Genomic DNA, 23,143 nt, shown 5'->3' with positions numbered 1-23,143 from the left:
GTTTAAAATGATCTTCTTTACAGATAACAGAAGAATTTTATATTCATCATTGGCGCGCGTACGGGTAATGGTCTGAATTTTTTGAAGAAAAAAATAGTACGCCACTGAGATGTCAAACTAAAAATCAGTTTTGAATTCCTCGTTCAATTTGCGACAAAAAATCTTTCTTTCCTTTTTTCATACGAGGCGCTGTTTTTATACAAAAAAATAAAACATATTAACGCTTACCTAGTATTTGAGGTAGTTTCCATATGCATAGAGACTTAGTTCAAATACTTTGTAAACGTTAAAATCTTTAATTTTTTTGTATAAAAACGACGCCGCATATGAAAAAACTGAAAGAAATATTTTTTGTCGTCAATTGAACGAGGAATTCAAAAATTATTTTTAGTTTTACATATCTCAGTGGCGTACTATTTTTTTCTTCAAAAAATTCAGACCATTACCCGTTCGCGCGCCAATGATAAATATAAAATTCTTCTGTTACCTGTAAAGGAGATCATTTTAAACATTTCTTGCAGCTTTGCACCTAGTTGAAATGGTATTAGTAATATTTTCTGTTATTGTTCTAGTTTACTATTATTATATTGGATAGTTCTTGATGATGTATTAAGAAATGAAAAATACGCGCCAAGATGTTTTATTTTTCTGCATAAAAACGGTGCATCATATGAAAAAAAGGCAAGAAAGGTTTTTTATCATAAATTAGACGTGGAATTTAAAAATAATTTCTAATTCGAAATATCTCAGTGGCGTACTATTTTTTTCTTTAAAATAATTCAGTCTTAATTGTATGTCATAAAATTCATAATAACTACCTCCTAAAACTCACCAAATTTCATTTTCATAGCTCAACTGGTCTTAGAGCAATAAATAAATTGGCAGTTTGAAATAAAAATTTCAACACCTCGTATCTCTGAAAGTAAGCATTTGCGGACATATGTTTATAGAGCAAACTGGCATTAATTTTTCATGTAGAATTAGCCCTTAAAATTTTTCATACTTATTTACTAACACCCAGGCCTTGGAGGCCCATGGCTTGAAAAGTTTGTTCGTTCTTCATTTTTACTTTTCTTTAGGTACCTAGATCTTCTCTGGCTTGGTATGTGATTTTTCTCCATTCCTTCCTGTTATTCATTTTTCTTCTCTGGCCTTCTAACCCCATTTTTTCCATATCTTTTTCGACCTCTTGCTTCCATCGATTTTTCGGTCTTCCTTTTCTCTTTTTTGAGGCTATGGTGTAGTTTAGTACCCTTTTTGGAGTCCTCGCGTTCGGCATCCTTTTTATGTGACCGCGCCATCTAAGTCTCTGTGCCTTTATCACTCCTATTATATTAGGTTGATTGTATAATTCCTTTAACTCATCATTTGATCTTCTTAACCATAAACCGTCCCTTATTATTCCTCCATATATCTTCCTCAGGATCTTTCTTTCCAGATCTCCAGTAAACTTTGTTCATCTTTTGTCATTGTCCATGTCTTACTGCAGTATGTTACTATTGGTTGTATAGTTGTTTTGTACTGTATTTTTGCCTTTCTTGATAAAAACTTGCTTTTCAACATTACATTAAGCGCATGTACACTTGTTGCCTGCCATTATTCGAGCTTGTATTTCTTCTTTAATGTTCGGTTTACGTGATATTATTGTTCCTAGGTATGTGAAGACTGATGTTTATACCTAATTTACTTTGCACTATAGATGACACAACGCCGATTAAACTGAAGCGGCAGGAAAAATTTATTTCCATATATCCTTTCTTCCATTTCCATATATTTGGTGTTTCCTTGATTTATCGCCAGGCCATATTTTCTAACTTCTTCAAAGGACACCGCACACATCTTATGGAAAATATAATATCATTCAAATGAAATAAAATTTACATGAATAGATGCGTCCTGAAATTTCAATATTTGATACCATTGCGCCAACTCTGTATTTTGACTAACAAGAGCGTAAATTGATAAAAATAAATCTAAAATCAAATAGGAATGTACGTGTGTCAAAGAGAGAAAAAAGATTGTGTGATTCGCTTAGTCCATAAATCTTTCTGAGGGATTAAGGCAGAGTCTTACTCTTATCTTTTCCTATTATTATTGATAATAAAGTAGGTATAATTTGGTTAGTTGTACCGCCTCTAATCGGCTTAAGCTAGTGTTGAATAGACTGTATTCAATAGCCACTAGACTAATATTATTTATGAATGCCAGTTTTATGGACTTCAAAATGCGATTTCGATAAACTTTAATTACAATTAACGCCCTAATCTAGCGAAATTCAGAGTTGGCGCAATAGTATCAAATTATTGAAATACAGTCGAACCCGCTTATTAGAATCCCTGTTATAGGAATATCCCGGTTTATGGAATATAAATTTAAGTTCCCGAAACATTTCCATTTACTCCTTAATAAATTTATCTGTTTATTAGAACAGGATCTAACTAGATAATACCGCTTATTAGCATATTTTGCAGGTCAAAGAATATTTTTTTTTACAATTTACTAAAAATTTAAATTATGTTTGGTATTATGGTTTGTCGTCAACGGCCTATAGTGCTGGATTAGATATTATTAGGGTAATAAATATTTATTACTTTGTTACGAATACCAATTCGATCTTTAGCATGGCCGACAAATGCATGGGTCATAAAATAATTTTTATTTGTCTACACAAAGGCACTGTTGTCTGTTATAAAATTGTTAGAAGCAGTTTATTTAGAATTCACTCAGAGAGTATTACCTACTTGTTTGCAAGATGCGAATTATGGCTTTGTTAAATTCGTAAAGAAGTACATATTGACCTAGTAAAGGGAAAAGAAGTACATATTGACCTAGTAAAGGGAAAAGAACAAGAATGTAACAATCCATTTCTTGACGCCAATAAAACTTCTATTCAACCAATGGATTAAGGATTAAGGATGACCACACGGATTAACAACGAAAAAGCTATAATTTCCAATAATTTCTCAAGAAAAAAAAAGTAATTTTGTTATATATGCATTTTAATAAGAAAATATTTACATATCTACATATTGCATACATTTCATATTAATTACCTATTAATGTATTCATTCACATACATGTAATGTAATTTGGTATTTAACACATACATAGATAAGTACTAGTTACGCTACTGTATTATTGACGTAAAAAGACCTAAAACAATTTACATATACTGATTATGTAGGTACATATATGATATATATACATATTGGCATAGTATGTAATAAAACTACATATTGACCTAGTATGTAAAACTACACATTGACATAGTATGTAAATAATATTATTACGTATATTCGGTAACACTTATTTCGGCTAGCCACGAATGATCGGTTATTAGAATATCCCGGTTATAAGAATATTTTTGCCTTGCACAAAGGCTATTCCAATAAGCGGGTTCGACTGTATTTCAGGACGCATCTATTCATGTAAATTTTATTTCATTTGAGTGACATTATATTTTCCATAAGATGTGTGCGGTGTCCTTTTGTGAACATTTTTCGAAGTTCTATTCTTCTGCGAATCCTATGCACTGTTGTCTTTTGTTCAGAATTGTACCGCTTGTCTGGATATTGGCCCCTCTAACTGTATTTTCTAGTACTAGATGGAATAAGTCTGTTGACAGGAGGTCTCCCTGTTTTAATCCTTTACTGTCGTTAAACTGATTTGAAAAATGTTGAATATATTGCCTATGTGAGTCCATTTCAAATTTTTGGTAAAGTGAAGTAAAGGAGATACTTACTCACAATGGCTTTATTTTACCACATACGACCGGTTTCGCTTTCTGTAATTTACAAAGCATCATTCGGTCTCCTGTACAGCAAAATGAAATGCAAAACTTTCATTTTTTCACTTTACCAAAAATTTTATTTAAAAAACTTTCTTCTATCATAACTTTATTGACTGTATTACTTAGCGTGATTTTAACCGTAGTGCAATCATTAAAGCGTAAAATAGGTTTTTACCTATTTTACTACGAAATTTTGGAATTAGGCTTATCCTACCCTTAACTTCAAAAGTGATATTGACCCGAACTCCGTTTTCAGCCTGGGGGTGGTTGCCAACCCTTTTCGATGGTGGAATTTTTTTTTTCAAAATAACCTTAGATATCGATAGAAGACCTAATTTTAAGCAAAAAATGTTGTAAAATTTTTTTCAAAAACCCAATACTTTTCAAGTTATTGGCAATTGAAAATTCGGAATTTTCTTATGATTTTCAACAGTTTTTTGCAAATATCTCCAAAAATATGCATTTCAACGATAATATTATAATGAATAAAATTGTAGCAGGTAAAAAAATTAACAAATTGGTTTTTAAAGAGTGTTCTAAGTGCAATATTAAACGAGATATTGAAGATCAAAGCCGTTTTTCATTTTGTTTGAAATTTAATCGATGTATTCAATGCCATCTAGCGGAGAGCGAATAAATGTTATGCACGCTAATGAGAAAGGATTTTATAGTGCTTAAAATAAGCTGTAAAACGAGCACTGTTAAAAGTCTTTTGTACGTAAAATGAGTGAGCTGTAATTAAAAAAAGAGGAACAACTAATGGTTTTTTTTAATCAATGGATTTCATAAGTGCCATTTCCACCAAAATTAAAATTAATCGTATTCCGTCTATAATCAACATCATTCCTTCAACTTTTTTCATTATAATATGTAGTGAAAAACCTTTTATTTTGAAGCGGTGAAGGGTTAAAGGGCTCGAGAGAGACTGTGGTTGCGCTACCGCGAGCTCTTTAATCAATCATATCTTCGTCAACTTGTGTATGATAGGAAAAACAAACTAATCAAAATTTTTGTCAAAAAAAACCTATTTTTTTATTATTACGCCTTTTTACGTATCTTTCATTATTTTTGAGATATTATGAAAAAAAGGTGGTTTTTTTTTAATTCTAAATTTCTTTTTCTTAAAATCGTGATTTTTTAAAAAAAAATATGTGTTCCAAAGTAGCGAAATTAATACAATTAATTTTAATTTTGGTGGAAATGGCACTTGAAATGAAATCGATTGATTTAAAAAAAACCATTAGATGTTCCTCTTTTTTCATTACAGCTCACTCATTTTACCTACAAAAGTCTTTTAACAGTGCTCATTTTAAAGCTTATCTTAAGCACTATAAAATCCTATCTCATTAGCATGCATAAAATTTAATCGCTCTCTGCTAGATGGCATTGAATACATCGATTAAATTTCACACAAAATAAAAAAAGGCTTTAACACCCTTTAAAAACCCAATTTGTTCATTTTTTACCTGCTACAATTTTGTTCAATATAATGTTATCGTTAAAATGCATATTTTTGGTGATATTTGCAAAAAACAATTGAAAATAACTTGAAAAGTATTGGGTTGAAGCTATTTTCTTGTGGCATTTTTACAATTTAACGTTAATAAAAAACGTTAATAAAAATCATTTTTTAATAATATTGTGGCTTATTTCCCATTCTAAATAGTTAAAAAAGTATTGGGTTTTTGAGAAAACTTTATGCAACAGTTTGTACTTAAAATTAGGTCTTATATCGATATCTGAGATTATTTTGAAAAAAAATCCACCACCGAAAAGGGATGGCCACCACCCCCAGGGTGAAAACGGAGTTCGGGTCAATTCACTTTTGAAGTTAATGGTAGGAGAAGCCTAATTCCAAAATTTCATGTAAATCGGTTTATAGTAAAAAATTTCTGAGCTAAAAAGCTTCCATGACTATACTACCGTGGTAGTTAGGATGAGGATGACCAACAAAGACAAAATTGGAAAGAAATCCTTTGTAAAAGGTATAAAATTTTTTTATTAAAAATCCCTTAAAAGGGCTACATCACAACAAAACGTTTTCGATTTTTATAAAAAATCATCATCAGTGTTCGATAAACTGGATGCTAGCTGAGCCACAAAAGAAAAATATCTGGGTAAAAACCCTTTACATATAATATAGATGCCTTAAAAGTGCATACTTCGATAAAAAGGCCTGTGATGGTCACATGGCAAACAGGATAATGCCCTAAGGTAAGATATACAGGTTTCCCAACACGTGGGATCCAAATTGAGTTGATCACATTTCAATGACTTAATGGCAACAGTTGCCATTAAGTTGTCAAGAGGACAAATAAACAAGGCCGCAGTCATGTCCGGTTGTTTGGGTGATGCGGTCTTGAATAACCCATACACGAGAATGGACAGCAAAGTTTTTTTTAATGGACAGCAAAGTTAGAATTTGTAAAATTGCATCAGACCTGTTATGACCTCTGGCAGTGTGGTCCAACCTCGGGCACGCGGGCCGCATGCGGCCCGAGGCTCGTTAAGCTGCGGCCCCCGCAAACACATTTCAAAAATATTGCCATTGATAACTTTTACCTGTTCCAGCCCTATCTAACTTTCCGTAATTTTAAGAAAGTAGTTAACTTTGAACACCCACTCCCGATGAGCGGGCAGTTAGCTTCAGTCAGCTGGACGTGTCGTGTTGAATTAACAGTGGCGAATAAATTGAATGTTAAATTCAGAATGAGTAGTGCCAAAAAACGCAAAATTTTCGAAGAGTATCGCACGTTCCAAGGAAAATGGGAAAATCAATATTTCTTCATCGAATTAAAAGGCAAACCTCAGTGCATTATTTGTTGTCAAATACTCGCGGTATCAAAAGAATACAATATTAGTATACTAAACATTATGAAACCCAGTACAAAACAAAATACGGCAAATATCAAGGTGAAGCTCGCAATACTCTCGTAAAAGAACTTAAAGCTAAATTGAATAAACAAAAATCTCTATTTACAAAACCGACAGCTGTTCAATCATCAAGTTTAGAAGCAACATATGAAGTATGTTTAGAGCTTGTCAAAAGTAAAAAAGCATTTAGAGATGGAGAAATGACCAAGCGGTGTGCCGTTAAAATGGCGCGATCCTTTGGAGATGAAAAGATGGCGAAAAATTTTGAATGTGTTTCAGTTTCCCATCAAACTGTATCTAGAAGAGTTGATGAGCTGAATACTCATATATTAAAAAAAATGGTCGACACAGTTCGTGATTGTTTGTACTACTCCTTAGCCCTGGACGAATCTGTTGATATTACTGAAAAAAAAATCAGCTATTAATCAGCTAGTGAAGATTTTTGTGTAACTGAGGAACTTCTAAAACTGCACCACATGGAAGACGGGACCAAAGGTATAAATAAATATAAATATAAATTTGAAGCTGTTAGTGACGCTGTGAAAAATATAGGCGGTTTTCAAAAGTGCTCTTGCGTTTTGCACCGACGGAGCAAAAGCAATGACGGGACGCATAACAGGATTGGCTGGACTTTTACGGGAAAATGGTGTTAACTGTGTTATGTTTAATTGCATTATCCATCAAGAGGCTCTCTGCAGAAAGACAATTAAAATCAACGATACTATGAAAACTGTAGTGCAGATAGCAAACAGCTTAAGAGGAGGAAACAGAGCTCAGCAACACCGAAAAATCATCTCTTTCTTGGAGGAATTAAATACTGAATATAAGGACATCCCCCTACATTCAGAGATACGCTGGTTGAGTGCAGGTAAATGCCTGCTAAATTTTTTTCTTTTTTAGGAAAAAAGATCTTACTCTTTTTTGAAACGAAAATTGTTATTAACACGGACGTATTTATAATAAAGCTTAAGAACAAAACATTTCTTCATGAACTGGCTTTTCTAACAGACATTACTTCTCACTTGAACACATTAACCCTACAACTCCAGGGGAAAAATAAGACAGTATCACAGTTGGTTGGTAAAATTGAGACACTTCGCAAAAAATTTGATCTCTTCGAGAACTGCATGAAAATAAACGACCTCACACATTTTCCTGCGTGTTTCGAAATAAATCAAGAAGAAACCATGGTCGATTTCTCGAGGTTTGCAAAAGTTCTTACAGAAATAAAAAGAGAATTCGATGAAAGGTTTTCGGAATTTGATGCACTAAAACCCGATCTTGAGCTTTTTAACAATCCAATGGGAGTCAAAATCCTTAACCAATCAGCAGAATAGCAATTAGAGCTGTGCGAACTACAGACCGATTCGTTTTTCAAGCAAAGAAAAATGAAGACAGTGTACCTTTTGGAAGTTAGTCTCCAAGGATCGTTTTCCTAAAACTTCGTAACTTTGCGTTGAAACTATATTCAATGTTTGGTAGTACGTATATATGTGAAAGTACATTTTCTACAAGCGTGTATTAGACTCACTACGACTAGCATAGATATAGATGTGCAAAAGTTAGTAGAGGATAAACCCTTGCCTCAAATATCCCATTAATTTTTTATTTTATCTTAAATTTTAAACATAATATCATGTAAATTGTAAACCATAATAAAATACTTGTAAATGATATTTCGTTTGTATATTATTTTTTAAAATATGGCTCTTCATTATATTTTCAAATTTAATACGGCCCGCAACGTCTAAAAGGTTGGACCACACTGACCTATGGTATCGAATCAAGAGAAGACACCAATAAAACCAAAAGCGTACTACGAACAGCCGAAATGAAGACACTAAAAGCAATAGCAGGGAAGACAAGAAAGGATAGAATACGAAACAACATCATCAGGTAACAATGTGGCGTCCAAGGTGTAGTAAGCTGGGTAAGCAAAGACGAAGAGAATGGTTCAGTCGTGTAAAAATAATTGAGGAGCACAGGCTACAAAGAATTGGCTAAAAGGAAAACTAGCTGGCAAGTGTCCACCGGTGAGACCACCAAAGAGATGGAGATATAGCTGGCAGTCTACCTCTCAAGAAATACTTCAACGTCGGAATTAACAGATTGACAAATCTATAACAAGTATAAGAAGAAAAATAAAAAGAAGATTTTAACTAACCGTATCAGTTTCTTCTGTAGTCCTAGTAATCTCATTACCTCGTATAGTCTCGTGAGATGAAGTCGCAGGCCTGTTTAGAATCAATAAAGAGCATTGATCCAAAAATTTTATCGGTTGTTGCTTCCTGTCTGAAACCAGCCTGGTTTCAGACAGGGAACCTGTTATGCAGCGGTATCAGACAGCGGTATTATATACGTTTCGTATATTTTCATTCTATGAATTCGCATATTTTCGATGATGCGATTCCTCTGTAATTTTCAAATGCAGTTTTATCACCTTTCTTGTGGCAGATGAGTGATGTGTTCCATTGCTCTCGCATTTTTTCGTTTTTCCTTATTTTTATAAGCCGAGCTAACTTTTGCAGCAGTATATCTCGATGTTTCCGTTTTATTTCTGTCACATAAACTTAAAATAAACTTACATTTATACATTTTTAAATATACCTAAAAGGTTTCAAAAGATTCATAGTCGTTGTATGTACCGTTACTGGTTATGATATATTCTCACTAAACATCCGTAAAACTTATATGTTCCATGTTTTAATAGTTCTGCTAGAGAATTGTCAGGTCCGGATTATTTACCGGCTTTTAGATTTTTATAAATTGTTTCATTCCTTTTACCTGCTAGTAACTTTTTGAAGTTATACTTCTTTACGATCGAGAGTGCAATTTTATGATACCGGGCGCATGCGCACACAGACAGTATGTAGTTCGTTGCTAATCTTTCAAGATATGTATGTATCAGCGCTATCAGCTCAAATAAGTCATTAAAAGGATATATTAGTGTTTTTAGTAAATGTATTATTTATTATAATTTTTCTGTCTTTGGATTTTTCTTCCTCGGGAATAAGATATTTTATAATAATAGTAAGTATCTTTAAAGTATTTTTGTATACTTCACTTGATCTATTAAATTTGTCGGTATGTATGAGAAATCTTGTAACCTGTCAAAGCGAAGGGAATATAGCTCAGTGGGGTTCAAATCCCGGACGATTCATATTTTTTTTGGATCGTTTTAATAAAAAAATTTTAAAAGTGGTAGGTAGGTAAGAAAGTTAGTTTAATATTTAAATAAAATACAAATAACCTGTTAAGTATATTTATTGCTTTGAAATTATACAGTGAGCACGTAAAGGTTGGAATAAATTCATTTTCTCGAGTATGGACGATTTTGAAGAAAAATCCCGTAACAGGTCAATTTTTATTTTTAAATTACGACTTTTTGGCATATATATCATACTAGCGACGTCACCCATCTGGGCGTGATGGCGTCATCGATGATTTTTTTAAATGAGAATAGGGGTCGTGTGATAGCTCATTTCAAAGGTAATTCAATTCTCTATTCAGTAGTATAAACACTAACATAATTATTTATACAGGGCGTCAAAAAAGATTTTTTTTTAATTAAATTTATTTACATAAAAAGAAGAATGTATGTAATTTATTTAATTCAAAATACATTTTACTACTCTCATAAAACAGAAAAAAATGTTTATTTGAAAAATAATCATCCCTTTTGGCTTAAAAATGTTTAAACTGTCAAGAGGCAGGTGGGTTGCTGCATTAATATGTAATTTAAGCAAAAACCAATATTTATTTGTTAAATAAACATTTTTTTCTGTTTTCTGAGATCAGTAAAATGTATTTTGAATTAAATAAATTACATACATTCTTCTTTTTATGTCAATAAATTTAATTCACAAAAAAAATTTTGGACACCCTGTATAAATAATTATGATAATGTTTATACTACTGAATAGAGAATTGGATTACCTTTTACATGAGCTGTCACACAACCCCTATTTTCATTTAAAAAAAATCATCGATGACATCATCACGCCCAGATGGGTGACGTCACTAGTATGATATATATGCCAAAAAGTCGTAACTTAAAAATAAAAATTGACCTGTTTCGGTATTTTTTTCCAAAATCGTCCATTCTCGAGAAAATGAATTTATTCCAACCTTTACGTGCTCACTGTATAAACAGATAAAACAGAAGATACAGAAAGATACAGAAGAAACAGACCTTGATGCTGAAATCGAAATCGAAAAGCCGTCATATGAGGACTTTTACCGTGTGATAAGAAATCTAAAACAAAAGAGAGCAGCAGACCCAGATGAAATCCCAAATGAGCTAATAAAACGAGGCGGAGGAGAACTACATCGGAAAATATACGACCTAATAATAAGGATTTGGGAAGAAGAAAGAATGCCCAAAGAATGGAAAACTGGATGGATATTCCGATTCTTAAGAAAGGGGACACCACAAAATGTAACAACTACAGAGGAGTAACACTGTTAAACAGCTTTTACAAAATATTGACATCATTAATCAGACAAAAACTCTCAAAATACATTGAAACTAAAATAGGAGACTACCAGCACGGATTTAGAGAGGGAAGGTCAACAATAGACGCAGTTCACATAATCACACAGTCAATTGAGAAATGTTACGAACATGATCGACTTAAATATCATTTTCATAGACTTCAAGCAAGCCTTTGACAGCTTAACAAGACTCGACCTAATAGAAGACATGAAAAACCTAGATATACCAATGAAACTTATAAAGCTTACGAAAATGACAATGAAAGGATCGACTGCAGCAATAATTACAGATAACGGAATCACAAAAATATAGAAATAGCAAGTGGAGCACGACAAGGCGACTTTCTATCAACATCACTATTTAATGTCGCTATAGAAGGAACAATAAGAGCTACAGAAATAAAAGGTACGATTATAACATCGACGTCGCAACTTGTGGTGTATGCTAACGACATAGCATTAATTAGCAGAAACCTAAACAGTTTAAAGGAAGAATTTACGAAGTTATGCAAAAAAGCATCCAAAAGGGGTTTAGAAATAAATCAAATAAAAAACAAAATACCTAATATGCTCAAGATAAATACCCAGTTAATATGATAAGCTTAAATATTGGTGAATATGAATTTGAAAAGGTAGAACATTTTAAATAGCTTAGAGTCTCAGTTAATGGAACTAATGATAGAAGTATCGAAATTAATAAAAGAATCCAGGCAGGAAACAGAACCTACTGGAAATACAGTAACTTTCTCAAAGATAAGAAGCTTACTCAGAATAAAAAATTGAAAATTTACAAAGCAGCAATTAGACCAGTAATCACATATGGTGCTGAAGTAATGTGTCTGACACAGAAAGAGAAAGAAAAATTGAGGATCCTAGCAAGGAAAATAATTCGGAGGATGGCAGGACCACTAAACTTAGGTAATAATGAATTTAGAAAACACATGAACCACGAAGTAAGAGAACTTCTGAAAGGAGAAGACATCGTCAGATTTATCAAGGCACAGAGACTCAGATGGATGGGACATATAAAAAGGAGGAATCCAGAAGCCGTTATTAAGAAAATTGTCAAATGGAGACCTGTATCAGGCAGACCACGAGGAAGACCAAATGCTAGATGGGAGAACCAGATAGTGGAGGACCTTAAGAAGATGGGAGTCAGAGAATGGGTAACCAGAAGCAAAAACAGGAACGAATGGAGGGAAATTGTAGAAGATGCCAAGTCACACAATCAATTGTAAAACCAAAATGTTAATGCGGATTGATTCACCGCGACAAACCAATCGGAAGAGCCCAATGAGGGCGGCAATCCGCTAGGAGTGTAGATGCCATGATGATGATGATAAACAGATAGTCTAAGAGCTAGTGAACCCTCCGACTAATGGTCTTCCTGTAAGGCTAAAAATTTTTCTAGTGATAATTCATAGCACACCAAGGCTAAAAACCATGACCTGGCAGGCATCAGCCGTGCAAGTGTATCTACCAGGTGAATCGAAAAGTGCAAATTTAGGGGGTAAAATAAACTTTCTCCTGTATGTGTTTGAGTAAGTCATTTAGAAGAAATGTGTACAATGACAGGCGATTCTGAAGAGCATAAGACCTTGCCCGGCGAGGGGAAGATTAGGGGTATTTCCTAAAATTATTCTTTTTGCATCGAACAATAATTTTTTTTAGGTTTTTTGAATAATTTCAAACAGAAAACGTCTTTAGTGATTTTTCTCTTAAGTTAATAGTTTTTGTTATATAAGCGATTGAAAATTTTGAAAATTGCGAAATCGGCAATTTTTAACCCTAAATCGGACATTTATCTAAAAATTTCAATGTTGCCAAGGTACGTAGATATTCTTTAAACATTTATTGATGAAATCCCGAAGAGTTTTTTGCAATAAAATATCGAAAACCCCTTTGTTTTTTTAATTGCTAATCAAGCGTGTGCGACACTGTAGTATAAGTGAGGACGTTTGAGTTTGCATAAATTCATTATCTCGAGAATGGGTAAATTTCAAGAGAAATCCTCAAACAGGTCGATTTTTATTTTTGAATTAGGACTTTTTGGCATATATATAATACTAGTGACGTCATCCATCTGGGCGTGATGACGTAATCGATGATTTTTTAAATGAAAATAGGGGTTGTGTGATAGCTCATTTGAAAGGTTATTTAATTCTCTATTCAGTAATATAAACATTAACATAATTATTTATACAGGGTGTACAAAAAAATTTTTCTTCTATTTGTCAAATTTAATCAAAGTTAATTTAATAAAAAAAAATTTTTGTACACCCTGTATAAATAATTATGTTAATGTTTATATTAGTGAATAGAAAATCCAATAACCTTTCAAATGAGCTATCACACAACCCCTACTCTCATTTAAAAAAATCATCGATTACGTCATCACGCTCAGATGGATGACGTCATTATTATTATATATATGCCAAAAAGTCCTCATTTAAAAAAAATCGACCTGTCTGAGGATTTCTCTTGAAATTTGCCCATTCTCGAGATAATGAATTTATGCAAACTCAAACGTCCTCATACTACAGTGTCGCACCTGCTTGATTAGCAATTTAAAAAACAAAGGGGTTTTCGATATTTTATTGCAAAAAACTCTTCGTAATTTCATCAATCAATGTTTAAAGAATATCTACGTATCTTGGCAATATTGAAATTTTTAGATAAATGTCCGATTTAGGGTTAAAAATGGCCGATTTCGCAATTTTCAAAATTTTCAATCGCTTATATAACAAAACCTATTAACTTAAAAGAAAAATTACTAAAGACGTTTTCTGTTTGGAATGATTCAAAAAACCTAAAAAAAAATTTGTTCGATGCAAAAAGAATAATTTTAGGAAAAACCCCTAATCTTTCCCCTCGCCTGGCAAGGTCTTATGCTCTTCAGAATCGCCTGTCATTGTACACATTTCTTCTGAATGACTTACTCAAACACATATTAAATTTAAACCTTACAGGAGAAAGTTTATTTTACCCCCTAAATTTGCACTTTTCGGTTCACCTGGTAGATACACGTGCACCACTGAGGCCTGCCAGGTCATGGTTTTTAGCCTTGGTGTGCTATGAATTATCACTAGAAAAATTTCTAGCCTTACAGGACGACCGTTAGTCGGAGGGTTCACTAGCTCTTAGACTAAGATGTAATTTTGCTATGCTAAAAAATAACGAAATAACCAAAATTGTTGTCGGATGGGGTGAAAATGCCTGGAATACCGACAGGAGCAACTAAACGCAACCTTGTCAAATCCAGGGTTAAAAGTAAATGTTATAATATTTAAATTAAATAGAATATCCGGTCCTGATGTTTGTAGATATATTAAAATTGTAAAACATGACATTTTCAAGTTCATAGCTGAGCTAGAACTTTAATGTCCTTATATGGTGCTCGTATATACCAGATTATTTTATTTTATATGAAAAATAATCTCACATAGACCAGAAATAAAACATGAAATTAAAATAAGATACACATCACATAATGGGACTTTTTAAAAATGGAGCAAAAATATACGGTAATGGTAACTGGATATAGACCAGTGCGGATCTGTAAAAAAACGACTATTTGACTCTGAGATGTGGCATTCAGATTTTTGCAAAAAGTTGTGTGATAAATTTAATAATAATAATTTTTCTCCCTCTCAAAGATGTAGGTCTACAATATTAACAAAAAAATTGAAATATTTAGGGGAAAGGCAAATTTTGAAAAATTTAAACGCAGAATGAAAGATTACGTTATTACCGAAAGTCCCTTAAAATAAATAAAAAGTTTCTTTTGAATGAAATATTTTCAATTAAAAATCACACCAAATTGTCTCTATTTTTCACCCCTGTAAGGTATTAAAATAAACATTTAGAAGTTTTCAGGGACTTTCGGCTCTCAGTAATAATGTAGTCTTTCATTGTTTGTTCAAATTTTTAAAAAATATTTATTAGTTTTCTCAGGATTCAAAAAAATTGATTTTATTTAAAACACGTTGAACATTTTGACAGGGGACATTTTGCGCCTTTACCCTTAAACCGCCATTAAAACTTTAAAACGATTGATTTTGGAGCAAATAGCGATCATTGAGTTTTCTATAAAATGCGACTGGCTAAAAATGATGCAATATATTACCCTTGATGCAAAATATAAAAAAATATAAAAAAATTGGGGGAGACAAGCCTTTTCTTATTCAATGTCATATTCAATGTTTTAACCGCTTAGAATGCATATCAATAAAATCTAAATTCAATGCTCAATAAATTTCTTATAAGAACTTTGCAGTATAAATTATTTTTAAAAAATTAAAATTCTTTAAAATCTTGCACAACAAAAACTAAATCATATATACCTAAGTTTGCCACTTTTTTATATATAAAAGAGCACTTAATCTATTCAATGCACTTTATATAATTTAAATCGGATTATTTGGACGGCCTTAGGAATTTTTTAAAATTGTATACAGTTTTTGGCTTACAAACAAATAGAATACTTAGGTACTATTAGCATCTATTAGTTCATATTAAATTCAGTTAAGTTCAGAGAAAAAATAGAATTACGAGCAGTGGTTCCTGAGACACAAATTTGAGGTGAGAGTTGTACGGCATTTGCGACGAAGTTATAAACAATAGGATGACAATCTTTGAACTATTATCTTTATTTTTGGAGCTCTTTCTTTATAAAACTTATCATATATTTTTCTTTCCTTACATGACGTATCAACCATGCAGGGTTTTATTAGCGTGTATGTATTCTGTCACTTAATAATAGAACATTAGAAAAAGCCGTAAATCTATACCATGTAAAATACTAGATTTTTGGTGAAAGGTAGTAGTCTTTGAGGAATTAGTAGGTAGTAGTCTTAAGCCAAAATATGTTATGCTAAAATAATGAAAAGGATCAATTATTCCCGTGAAGAATACCAAAAAACAAGGTTGAATAAAATTTAATTTCAGCGTTCAAAATCTGTATACGTAAAAAATGTATTGTCTCGGCTTCCAATGGAGCTGTTTCGTTTTCTTCTGACCCTGTATATTTGGCATACTCAATGATTCTTTTGTTTTATTTCATTTAATTACATCAACTACTAAGTTTATTAAAATTTATATAAAAAAAGCATAAAATAAACCTGTTTATATCAAAATAATTTCTGAATCGCTAAACTTTCTGTTCAGAAGTGCTATTGATTTAATTCCAAACTTTTGTTTTAGGTTTTTTCTCCCGGAGATTATATCTGTAGGAAAGGTGACGTCGGTAAAGAAATGTACATCGTTAAGAGAGGGAGATTACAGGTAATTATTTATTAAATAAAATTTATATTTTTTGTTAACAAATGAGATTTTTTGAACTTACTTTTGAATTTGAAAATCACAACCAGGGCCGGCGATAACGGGCCTGCAAGGGATGCAATGCAGGCGGGCGCCAAACTGAGCTTTTTGTTCTGCTGGTGCTATAAAAAATATCAATTTAAAAAACCGAAGAGCGCCTATGCTAGTGTTGCAGGCAGGCGCCTTAGGCCGATGCCACATTATGTGTTTTGACCGGATGCGGTGAAAACGCATCCGTTTCCAACGCAACCGGACCGACCTGTCACACTATGCGTTTAGTCTGGTGCAGTTTGTAAGCGCGTACCGATGACTCAAAACGCATCTGTTTCTTTTAGACTGAATCTCGTCGTTCCACCAGTATGGGACTGTGTACGTAATATTTTCACGCGTTCTACTAAAAGTATGTGCGTTGACAATGGTCCGTCGCCGGAGACTTTGAAAGTCAGTAGTATCATCCTCTTGTAGATTGCTTATTTCGGTCTTAAAGCATTCTATGTTGAAGGTAATTCTTTTCCTTCCTATCTTCATGGCCTTAGTTTCAGTTTCGAAGACGATGTATCTATGATGCATGTAGAGGTTGTCCTCCAACACATCCCAACCCATCAACTTCCTGGCATAATTTCTACTTGCAAGGGTAACATCAATATGACTTCGTGTTTCGCCTCTAACAAACGTCGGTGTGCCATTATTGAGCACTACTAGGTCTTCTGAAAGTATCCAATCGTTCCACATCTCCCCTCTGTTGTCGTTTTTAGGAGACCCCCATATGATCGATTTGGCGTTTATATCGCCAGCCACAATAAAGTCTCTGTATTGTTGAGACGTTTGTATGATGCTTTCGACATGTTGTTGGTAGCGCTCCCTAGTTATGTTAGGGGAGATATATTAAAAGTTATTTTTTATGTCTTTTATGTAATCTGAGTTTATCTTTCTTATGTCTTTTGGTTGGTTTTCATTGGAAATTACCCCCTAAGGCAAATTGACCCTCCCAAGGCAAATTTCTAGATCCGTCTCTGCCTCTGGCACCAAGAAATCTTTAATTCTAGTCCTCAATTCCAAAATTGCAGACGGTTACCCCTTTAGCATTCCCCATAGGTACGCATCAGTTGGCGTTATTTCTGGGGAGTGGCAGCTGGCAGCTCCAAAAATGATCGCACAGTATTCCAAGAGACTCCCTGGCCGTGTGACAAGTTGCCCCGTTCTGCTGAAACCATTGTTGATTTTAAACTTAGACCATTTTCGTGACCTTTTCCGTATGGCCGAAAATAGTACTCCATTATAAAAAAAATCCTTTATTTCAGTTGTTTCACCCTCAAGAGTTTTTCAAGCAATTGAAGTTTTTAGTATCTCATCCGAGTAGGCATTAAAAAGAATTGACGACAATACGCATCCCTGTCTCACACTACGTCTAATTTTAATTCCCTCTGACTGCTGTGTTCATTAACATCTTTCTTTCGCTGCTTACATTATAAATTCGATATACAGGGTGTCCCGAAAAGATTAGTCATAAATTATACCACAGATTCTGGGGTCAAAAATAGGTTGATTGAACCTCACTTACCTATATACAATAGTGCACACAAAAAAAGTTACAGCCCTTTGAAGTTACAAAATGAAAATCAATTTTTTTTCATATATCGAAAACTCTTAGAGATTTTTCATTGAAAATGGACATGTGGCATTCTTATGGCAGCAGCATCCTAAATAAAAATTAAAGTAAAATTTGTGTACCCCATAAAAATTTTATGGGGGTTTTGTTCCCTTAAACCCTCCCTCCAAACTTTTGTGTACGTTCCAATTTAATTATTATTGTGGCACCATTAGTTAAACACACTGTTTTTAAAACATTTTGCCTCTTAGGACTTTTTCGATAAGCCAGTGTTTATCGAGATATTTTGAATATTTATCGAATCCACCACATATTTGTATATGGTTAAGTACGATTATAGAATGTATTTATAATTTACATTTTTAGGTATATTTTGAAAAAGAAGCCACATCTCGATAATAGGTGACTTATCAAAAAAAGACTAAGAGGCAAAAAAAATTTAAAAACACTGTGTTTAACTAATGGTACCACAATAATAGTTTAATTGGAACGTACACAAACATTTGGGGGGTTTAAAGGAACAAAACTGCCATAAAAATTTGATGTAAATATATTAAAAAATATATATAAAAAAAAATTTAAGAAACGCTTTTCTTTAGTTAAGAGTGACTAAAATTAAAAATATTATAAAAAAATCAACGAAAAATGCAAAAAATAAACAATATTGAAAAAATCTAACACATTCGTCTAAGAAAAGCGTGGCGCATCTTCATCGAATAAATGGTTTTCGCCCACGCTTTTCTTTAACGAATGTGTTATATTTTTTCAATATTGTTTATTTTTTGCTTTTTTCGTTGATTTTTTTATATTTTTAATTTTAGTCACCCGTAACTAAAGAAAAGCGTTTCTTAAAAAAAATGTTTCATATTTTTTTTTATTTTTTACATTTCAGTCTTACACTTTTCAAAAATTAAAATATATCGTCATGTTTATTAAAATATGTATAAAACATATTGTGATGTACTAACATTACAAAAAGTAATCGGAATCGGCAAAAAAATTAAAACTTTATTGTTTATTTATAAAGCATAACGTAAACAATTAACGTAAAAAGTGAAATTATGTATAGTTCATATAATTAGCTACAATCTGTAAAAGTTTCAAGTTTCTTTATTGTAAAAAACAAGAAAATTTAAGCATTTTCCGTTAAAATCTTTTTTTATTTAAACAATTATTAATAAACATAAAAAAAATGTATTGACTATTCGTGTATTGTTCCCGCGAATTCATATATCTGCAAATTTTCAGTCATTTGCATTGAAGAAAAGGCAGTAAAATTAACGTCTAAAGATTTGACCCAGACGATTGAGCTAAAGAGAAACGTTTAATTAATACGCCAAAACGAATTCTAATGTTAATTTTAGCACAAAACGTCTCTACCGGTGGTTTTTCTAAGACTACGATAAAAACACGAATTTTTTGAATTCGAGTGTGGCTTGAAGTTTTATTTCGTATCGTATTGAAATTTGACACGAATAAGCGCCGATTTTTATATAAACAAATATATGAGCGTTCAAAATTTGAAACTTTATTGTTTATTTATGAAGCATAGCGTAAACAATTAACGTAAAAAGTGAAATTATGTATAGTTCATATCATTAGCTACAATCCGTAAATGTTTTAAGTTTTTACATTGTAAAAAGAAGAGAATTTAAGCATTTTCCATTAAAATTTTTTTTTATTTAAACAATTAATAAACATAAAACAAATTGTTTATTGACTATTCGTGTATTGTTTCCGCGAATGCATATGTCCGCAAATTTTCGTTCATTTCCATTGGAGAAAAGGCAGTCAAATTAACGTCTAAAGATTTGACGCAAGCTGTTGAACTAAAGAAAAGCGTTTAAAAAGAAGCCCCATCTCGATAAAAACTCGCTTATCGAAAAAATACTAAGATGCAAAAAAGTTTTAAAAATGTTGTGTTTAACTAATGGTATCACAATAATGAATTAATTGGAACATACACAAAAGTTTGGGGGGTTTAAGGGATCAAAACCCCCATAAATTTTTTAATGGGGTGGACAAATCTCACTATAATTTTGTTTTAAGATGATCCTACTATAAGAATGATACATGTCCATTTTCAATAAAAAATCTTTAATAGTTTTCGATATATTGAAAAAAATCGATTTTCATTTTGTAACTTCAAAGGGCTATAACTTTTTTATGAGCATATTTGTTTGCTCTAAACCCTTTCTCTTCGTTGGAGGACTGTAAAAGCCAACGAGGGTTTTTAGCACTTTTCGTATCCTATCTTCGTTTTCCTATCTTCAGTGTGTAGGAAATTCACAGTAATTAAATATGTTTTAATAGTTTCTTTATTTTAGCGCATTCCACAGCACTAAGCGAACGTAGATTCCACAATAAATAAAATTTTTTTTGCTCGTTGAAATTATTTTGATTGATTTGATATTTAATTTTCTGACTGTTGTTAGGGGTTACCGATTCCAAAAACTGCTCGTCACCCGTGAAATATTATATGTACCGGGTGTCCCAATAAGAATGGCTTTCGGCCATATCTCAGGAACCGTTTATAGTAGAGCTTTGAAATAAAAAATTTTATAACAAAAGTTGCCTCAGGAAAAGCCTGGAAATTATTTTCATAATTGTGGGACCACCGCTAGAGGGCGTAATTGAATATCAAAAATGAAAAAATCTAAATTTTACAAAATTTTCCTAATGAAGGGGCACTGGAAATCCGATCGTCGTATTCTTCATAAAATTTTACGCATATTTAATTTGACAAGTTTAGGTCTACCTTTGGAAATAAGAGGTGGGGGTGAGTGGGAACCTTGTTATGAAAAACTGGCTGTGAGTCCGGTTCTGCTTAATCAAATTTTGCAAACTTGGTCTTGTTGAAGACAGATCTTTTTCGTCAATGTAAAAGTTATGATTTCGAACCAACTTACTGAGTAATATGCCAGCTAGAAGGCGTTATTTAATTTTTTTCAGAAATCTAGTGTTCCTTGGAAAATATTAAATACAAACATGCATTTTTAATACCATATTAGAAAATTAGACAAAATTAGCAACAGAATAGCGAAAACCGCATGTTAATACCTTTTTTCTATCTCGAGATATCCTACAAAACGTGTAAATTTAAAAACATAACTGTTACTGTCACCGGTAAACGAAATAATTCATTAAAAGTAGTGTGCTATGGAGACAACAAAGAAACATTTTCCAGCTGTCAACGTATATTAGGTCTTTTCAACGCTTCTCATTTGTTTCGAGCCTCGTTCATATCTCGTATATTAATATTATACACGGATTATACGGCATATGACAGAGGCTCGAAACAAATGAGAAGCGTTGAAAAGCCCTATTACAAAGAAATAAAAACAACTATTTAGTGATGACATAAACGTTCAAATTTTTGCCCATCATTTTCGTTGCAAACATTTACTCTTTCAAGAGTAGATTGAACAGCAGTCTCAATTTCTGCTCTCGATATGCTTTGAATGGCGTTTAGTATTCTCTGGATAATGTATTCTAGAGTAGTGTATGATGGGCAACAATTTGAATATTTAGGTCGTCACTAAGTAGTACTTTTTGTTCTGTGTTATATTTAATTTTAATAGTATTGTTTCTCTTTATATTGTTGTTTTAATTAATTATATTTTTATACGTTGACATCTGGAAAATGTTATTTTGTTTTTTTCCACAGCACACTACTTTTCATTAACTTAGTTTACCGGTGATAGTAACAGTTATGTATAAAATTTACACGTTTCTCGAGATATCTTGAGATAGACAAAAGGTATCGACATGCGGTTTTCGCTATTCTATTGCTAATTTAATCTAATTTTATAAAGTATGATTAAAAATGCATACTTGTATTTAATATTTTCCAAAGAAAACTAGATTTCTGAAAAAAATTAAATAACGCCTCCCAGCTGGCTTATTACTTATTAGGATGGTTCAAAATTATCACGCTTACATTGAAGAAAACGATCTGTCTTCAACAAGACCCAGTTTTCAAAATTTGATTTAGCAAAACCGGACTTACAGACATTTTTTCATAACAAGGTTCCCACTCACCCCCACCTCTTATTTGCAAAGGTAGAGTTAAACTTGTTAAATCAAATATGCGCAGAATTTGATGAAGAATACAATAATCGGATTTTCAGTGCCCCTTCATTAGGAAAATTTTGTGAAATTTAGATTTTTTTATTTTTGATATTCAATTACGCCCTCTAGCGGTGGACCCACAATTATGAAAATAATTTCCAGGCTTTTCCTGAGGCAACTTTTGGTATAAAATTTTTTATTTCAAAGCTCTACTATAAACCGTTCCTGAGATATGGCCGAGAGCCATTCTTATTGGGACACCCGGTACTTGTTTATTTTAATTCATATTGGCAATTTCAAATATTTTATACAAATTAGGATCGAACATATTTGTACTAAGGTAAGTTAGGTTAAATCGAACTATTTTTGACTCCAGAATGTGTGGTATAATTTATGACCAATCTTTTCGGGACACCCTGTATAATCCTGAAGTCATTGTGGTATATCTTCTTTGATTTCAGGACATTCAATAATTGTTCATATCTTAATTTATCGAATGCACTATTATTGTTAACAAAAGACCCATACAGTCTTGCTTTTATAGTCTTAGTCACTGAGAATTCATCTTCAAGTAACATGGGCAACTGAACATAGTACATAATATATCTTATAGACCTCAATATTTTCTGCTTTACAAGCACGTAGAAGTAAATCATGAAAGTACAAAAAGTTGGTTACCTTAAAGTTTCGTTAGATATAAAATAATTGTAAACATTAAACAATATTTTGAACCATCAGGATCAACTTTTAAATTGGATCAGTAGATATTTTTAGAACACGGTTTACTTTAGAAAAATAAAATATACCTATGTACATAATTTTAAGCCAGAAATCTACAAAGTAAAATTTACCTCTTGCGAGGAATAGCGAGAAACAGAAAGATCCTTTTAGTGCTCATATAAAAGACGTTTACACTTTTATTAATAATGCAAGATAAAATTGATATTTAATATTTCATTTTGACAACTAAAATAGCTCACACAGAA

General features: G+C 32.3%; 1 protein-coding gene across 5 annotated transcripts in view; it reads left to right on the top strand.

Moving 5' to 3' along the window:
• Nucleotides 1-23,143, top strand: part of LOC126884602 (cyclic nucleotide-gated cation channel subunit A) — an 839,335-nt gene that overhangs the window by 779,895 nt on the left and 36,297 nt on the right. For all 5 annotated transcript variants that reach the window (XM_050650604.1, XM_050650600.1, XM_050650603.1 and 2 more), the window contains one exon: nucleotides 16,361-16,441. In XM_050650604.1, the coding sequence (XP_050506561.1) occupies nucleotides 16,361-16,441 (81 nt within the window). The remainder of the gene's footprint in view (nucleotides 1-16,360; nucleotides 16,442-23,143) is intronic.

The sequence above is a fragment of the Diabrotica virgifera genome, chromosome 5, assembly GCF_917563875.1.
Source record: "Diabrotica virgifera virgifera chromosome 5, PGI_DIABVI_V3a".
NCBI classification, from domain to species: domain Eukaryota; kingdom Metazoa; phylum Arthropoda; class Insecta; order Coleoptera; family Chrysomelidae; genus Diabrotica; species Diabrotica virgifera.
Note: the sequence above shows the minus strand (reverse complement) of the source record. Positions and strands in the feature narration are given on the sequence as shown.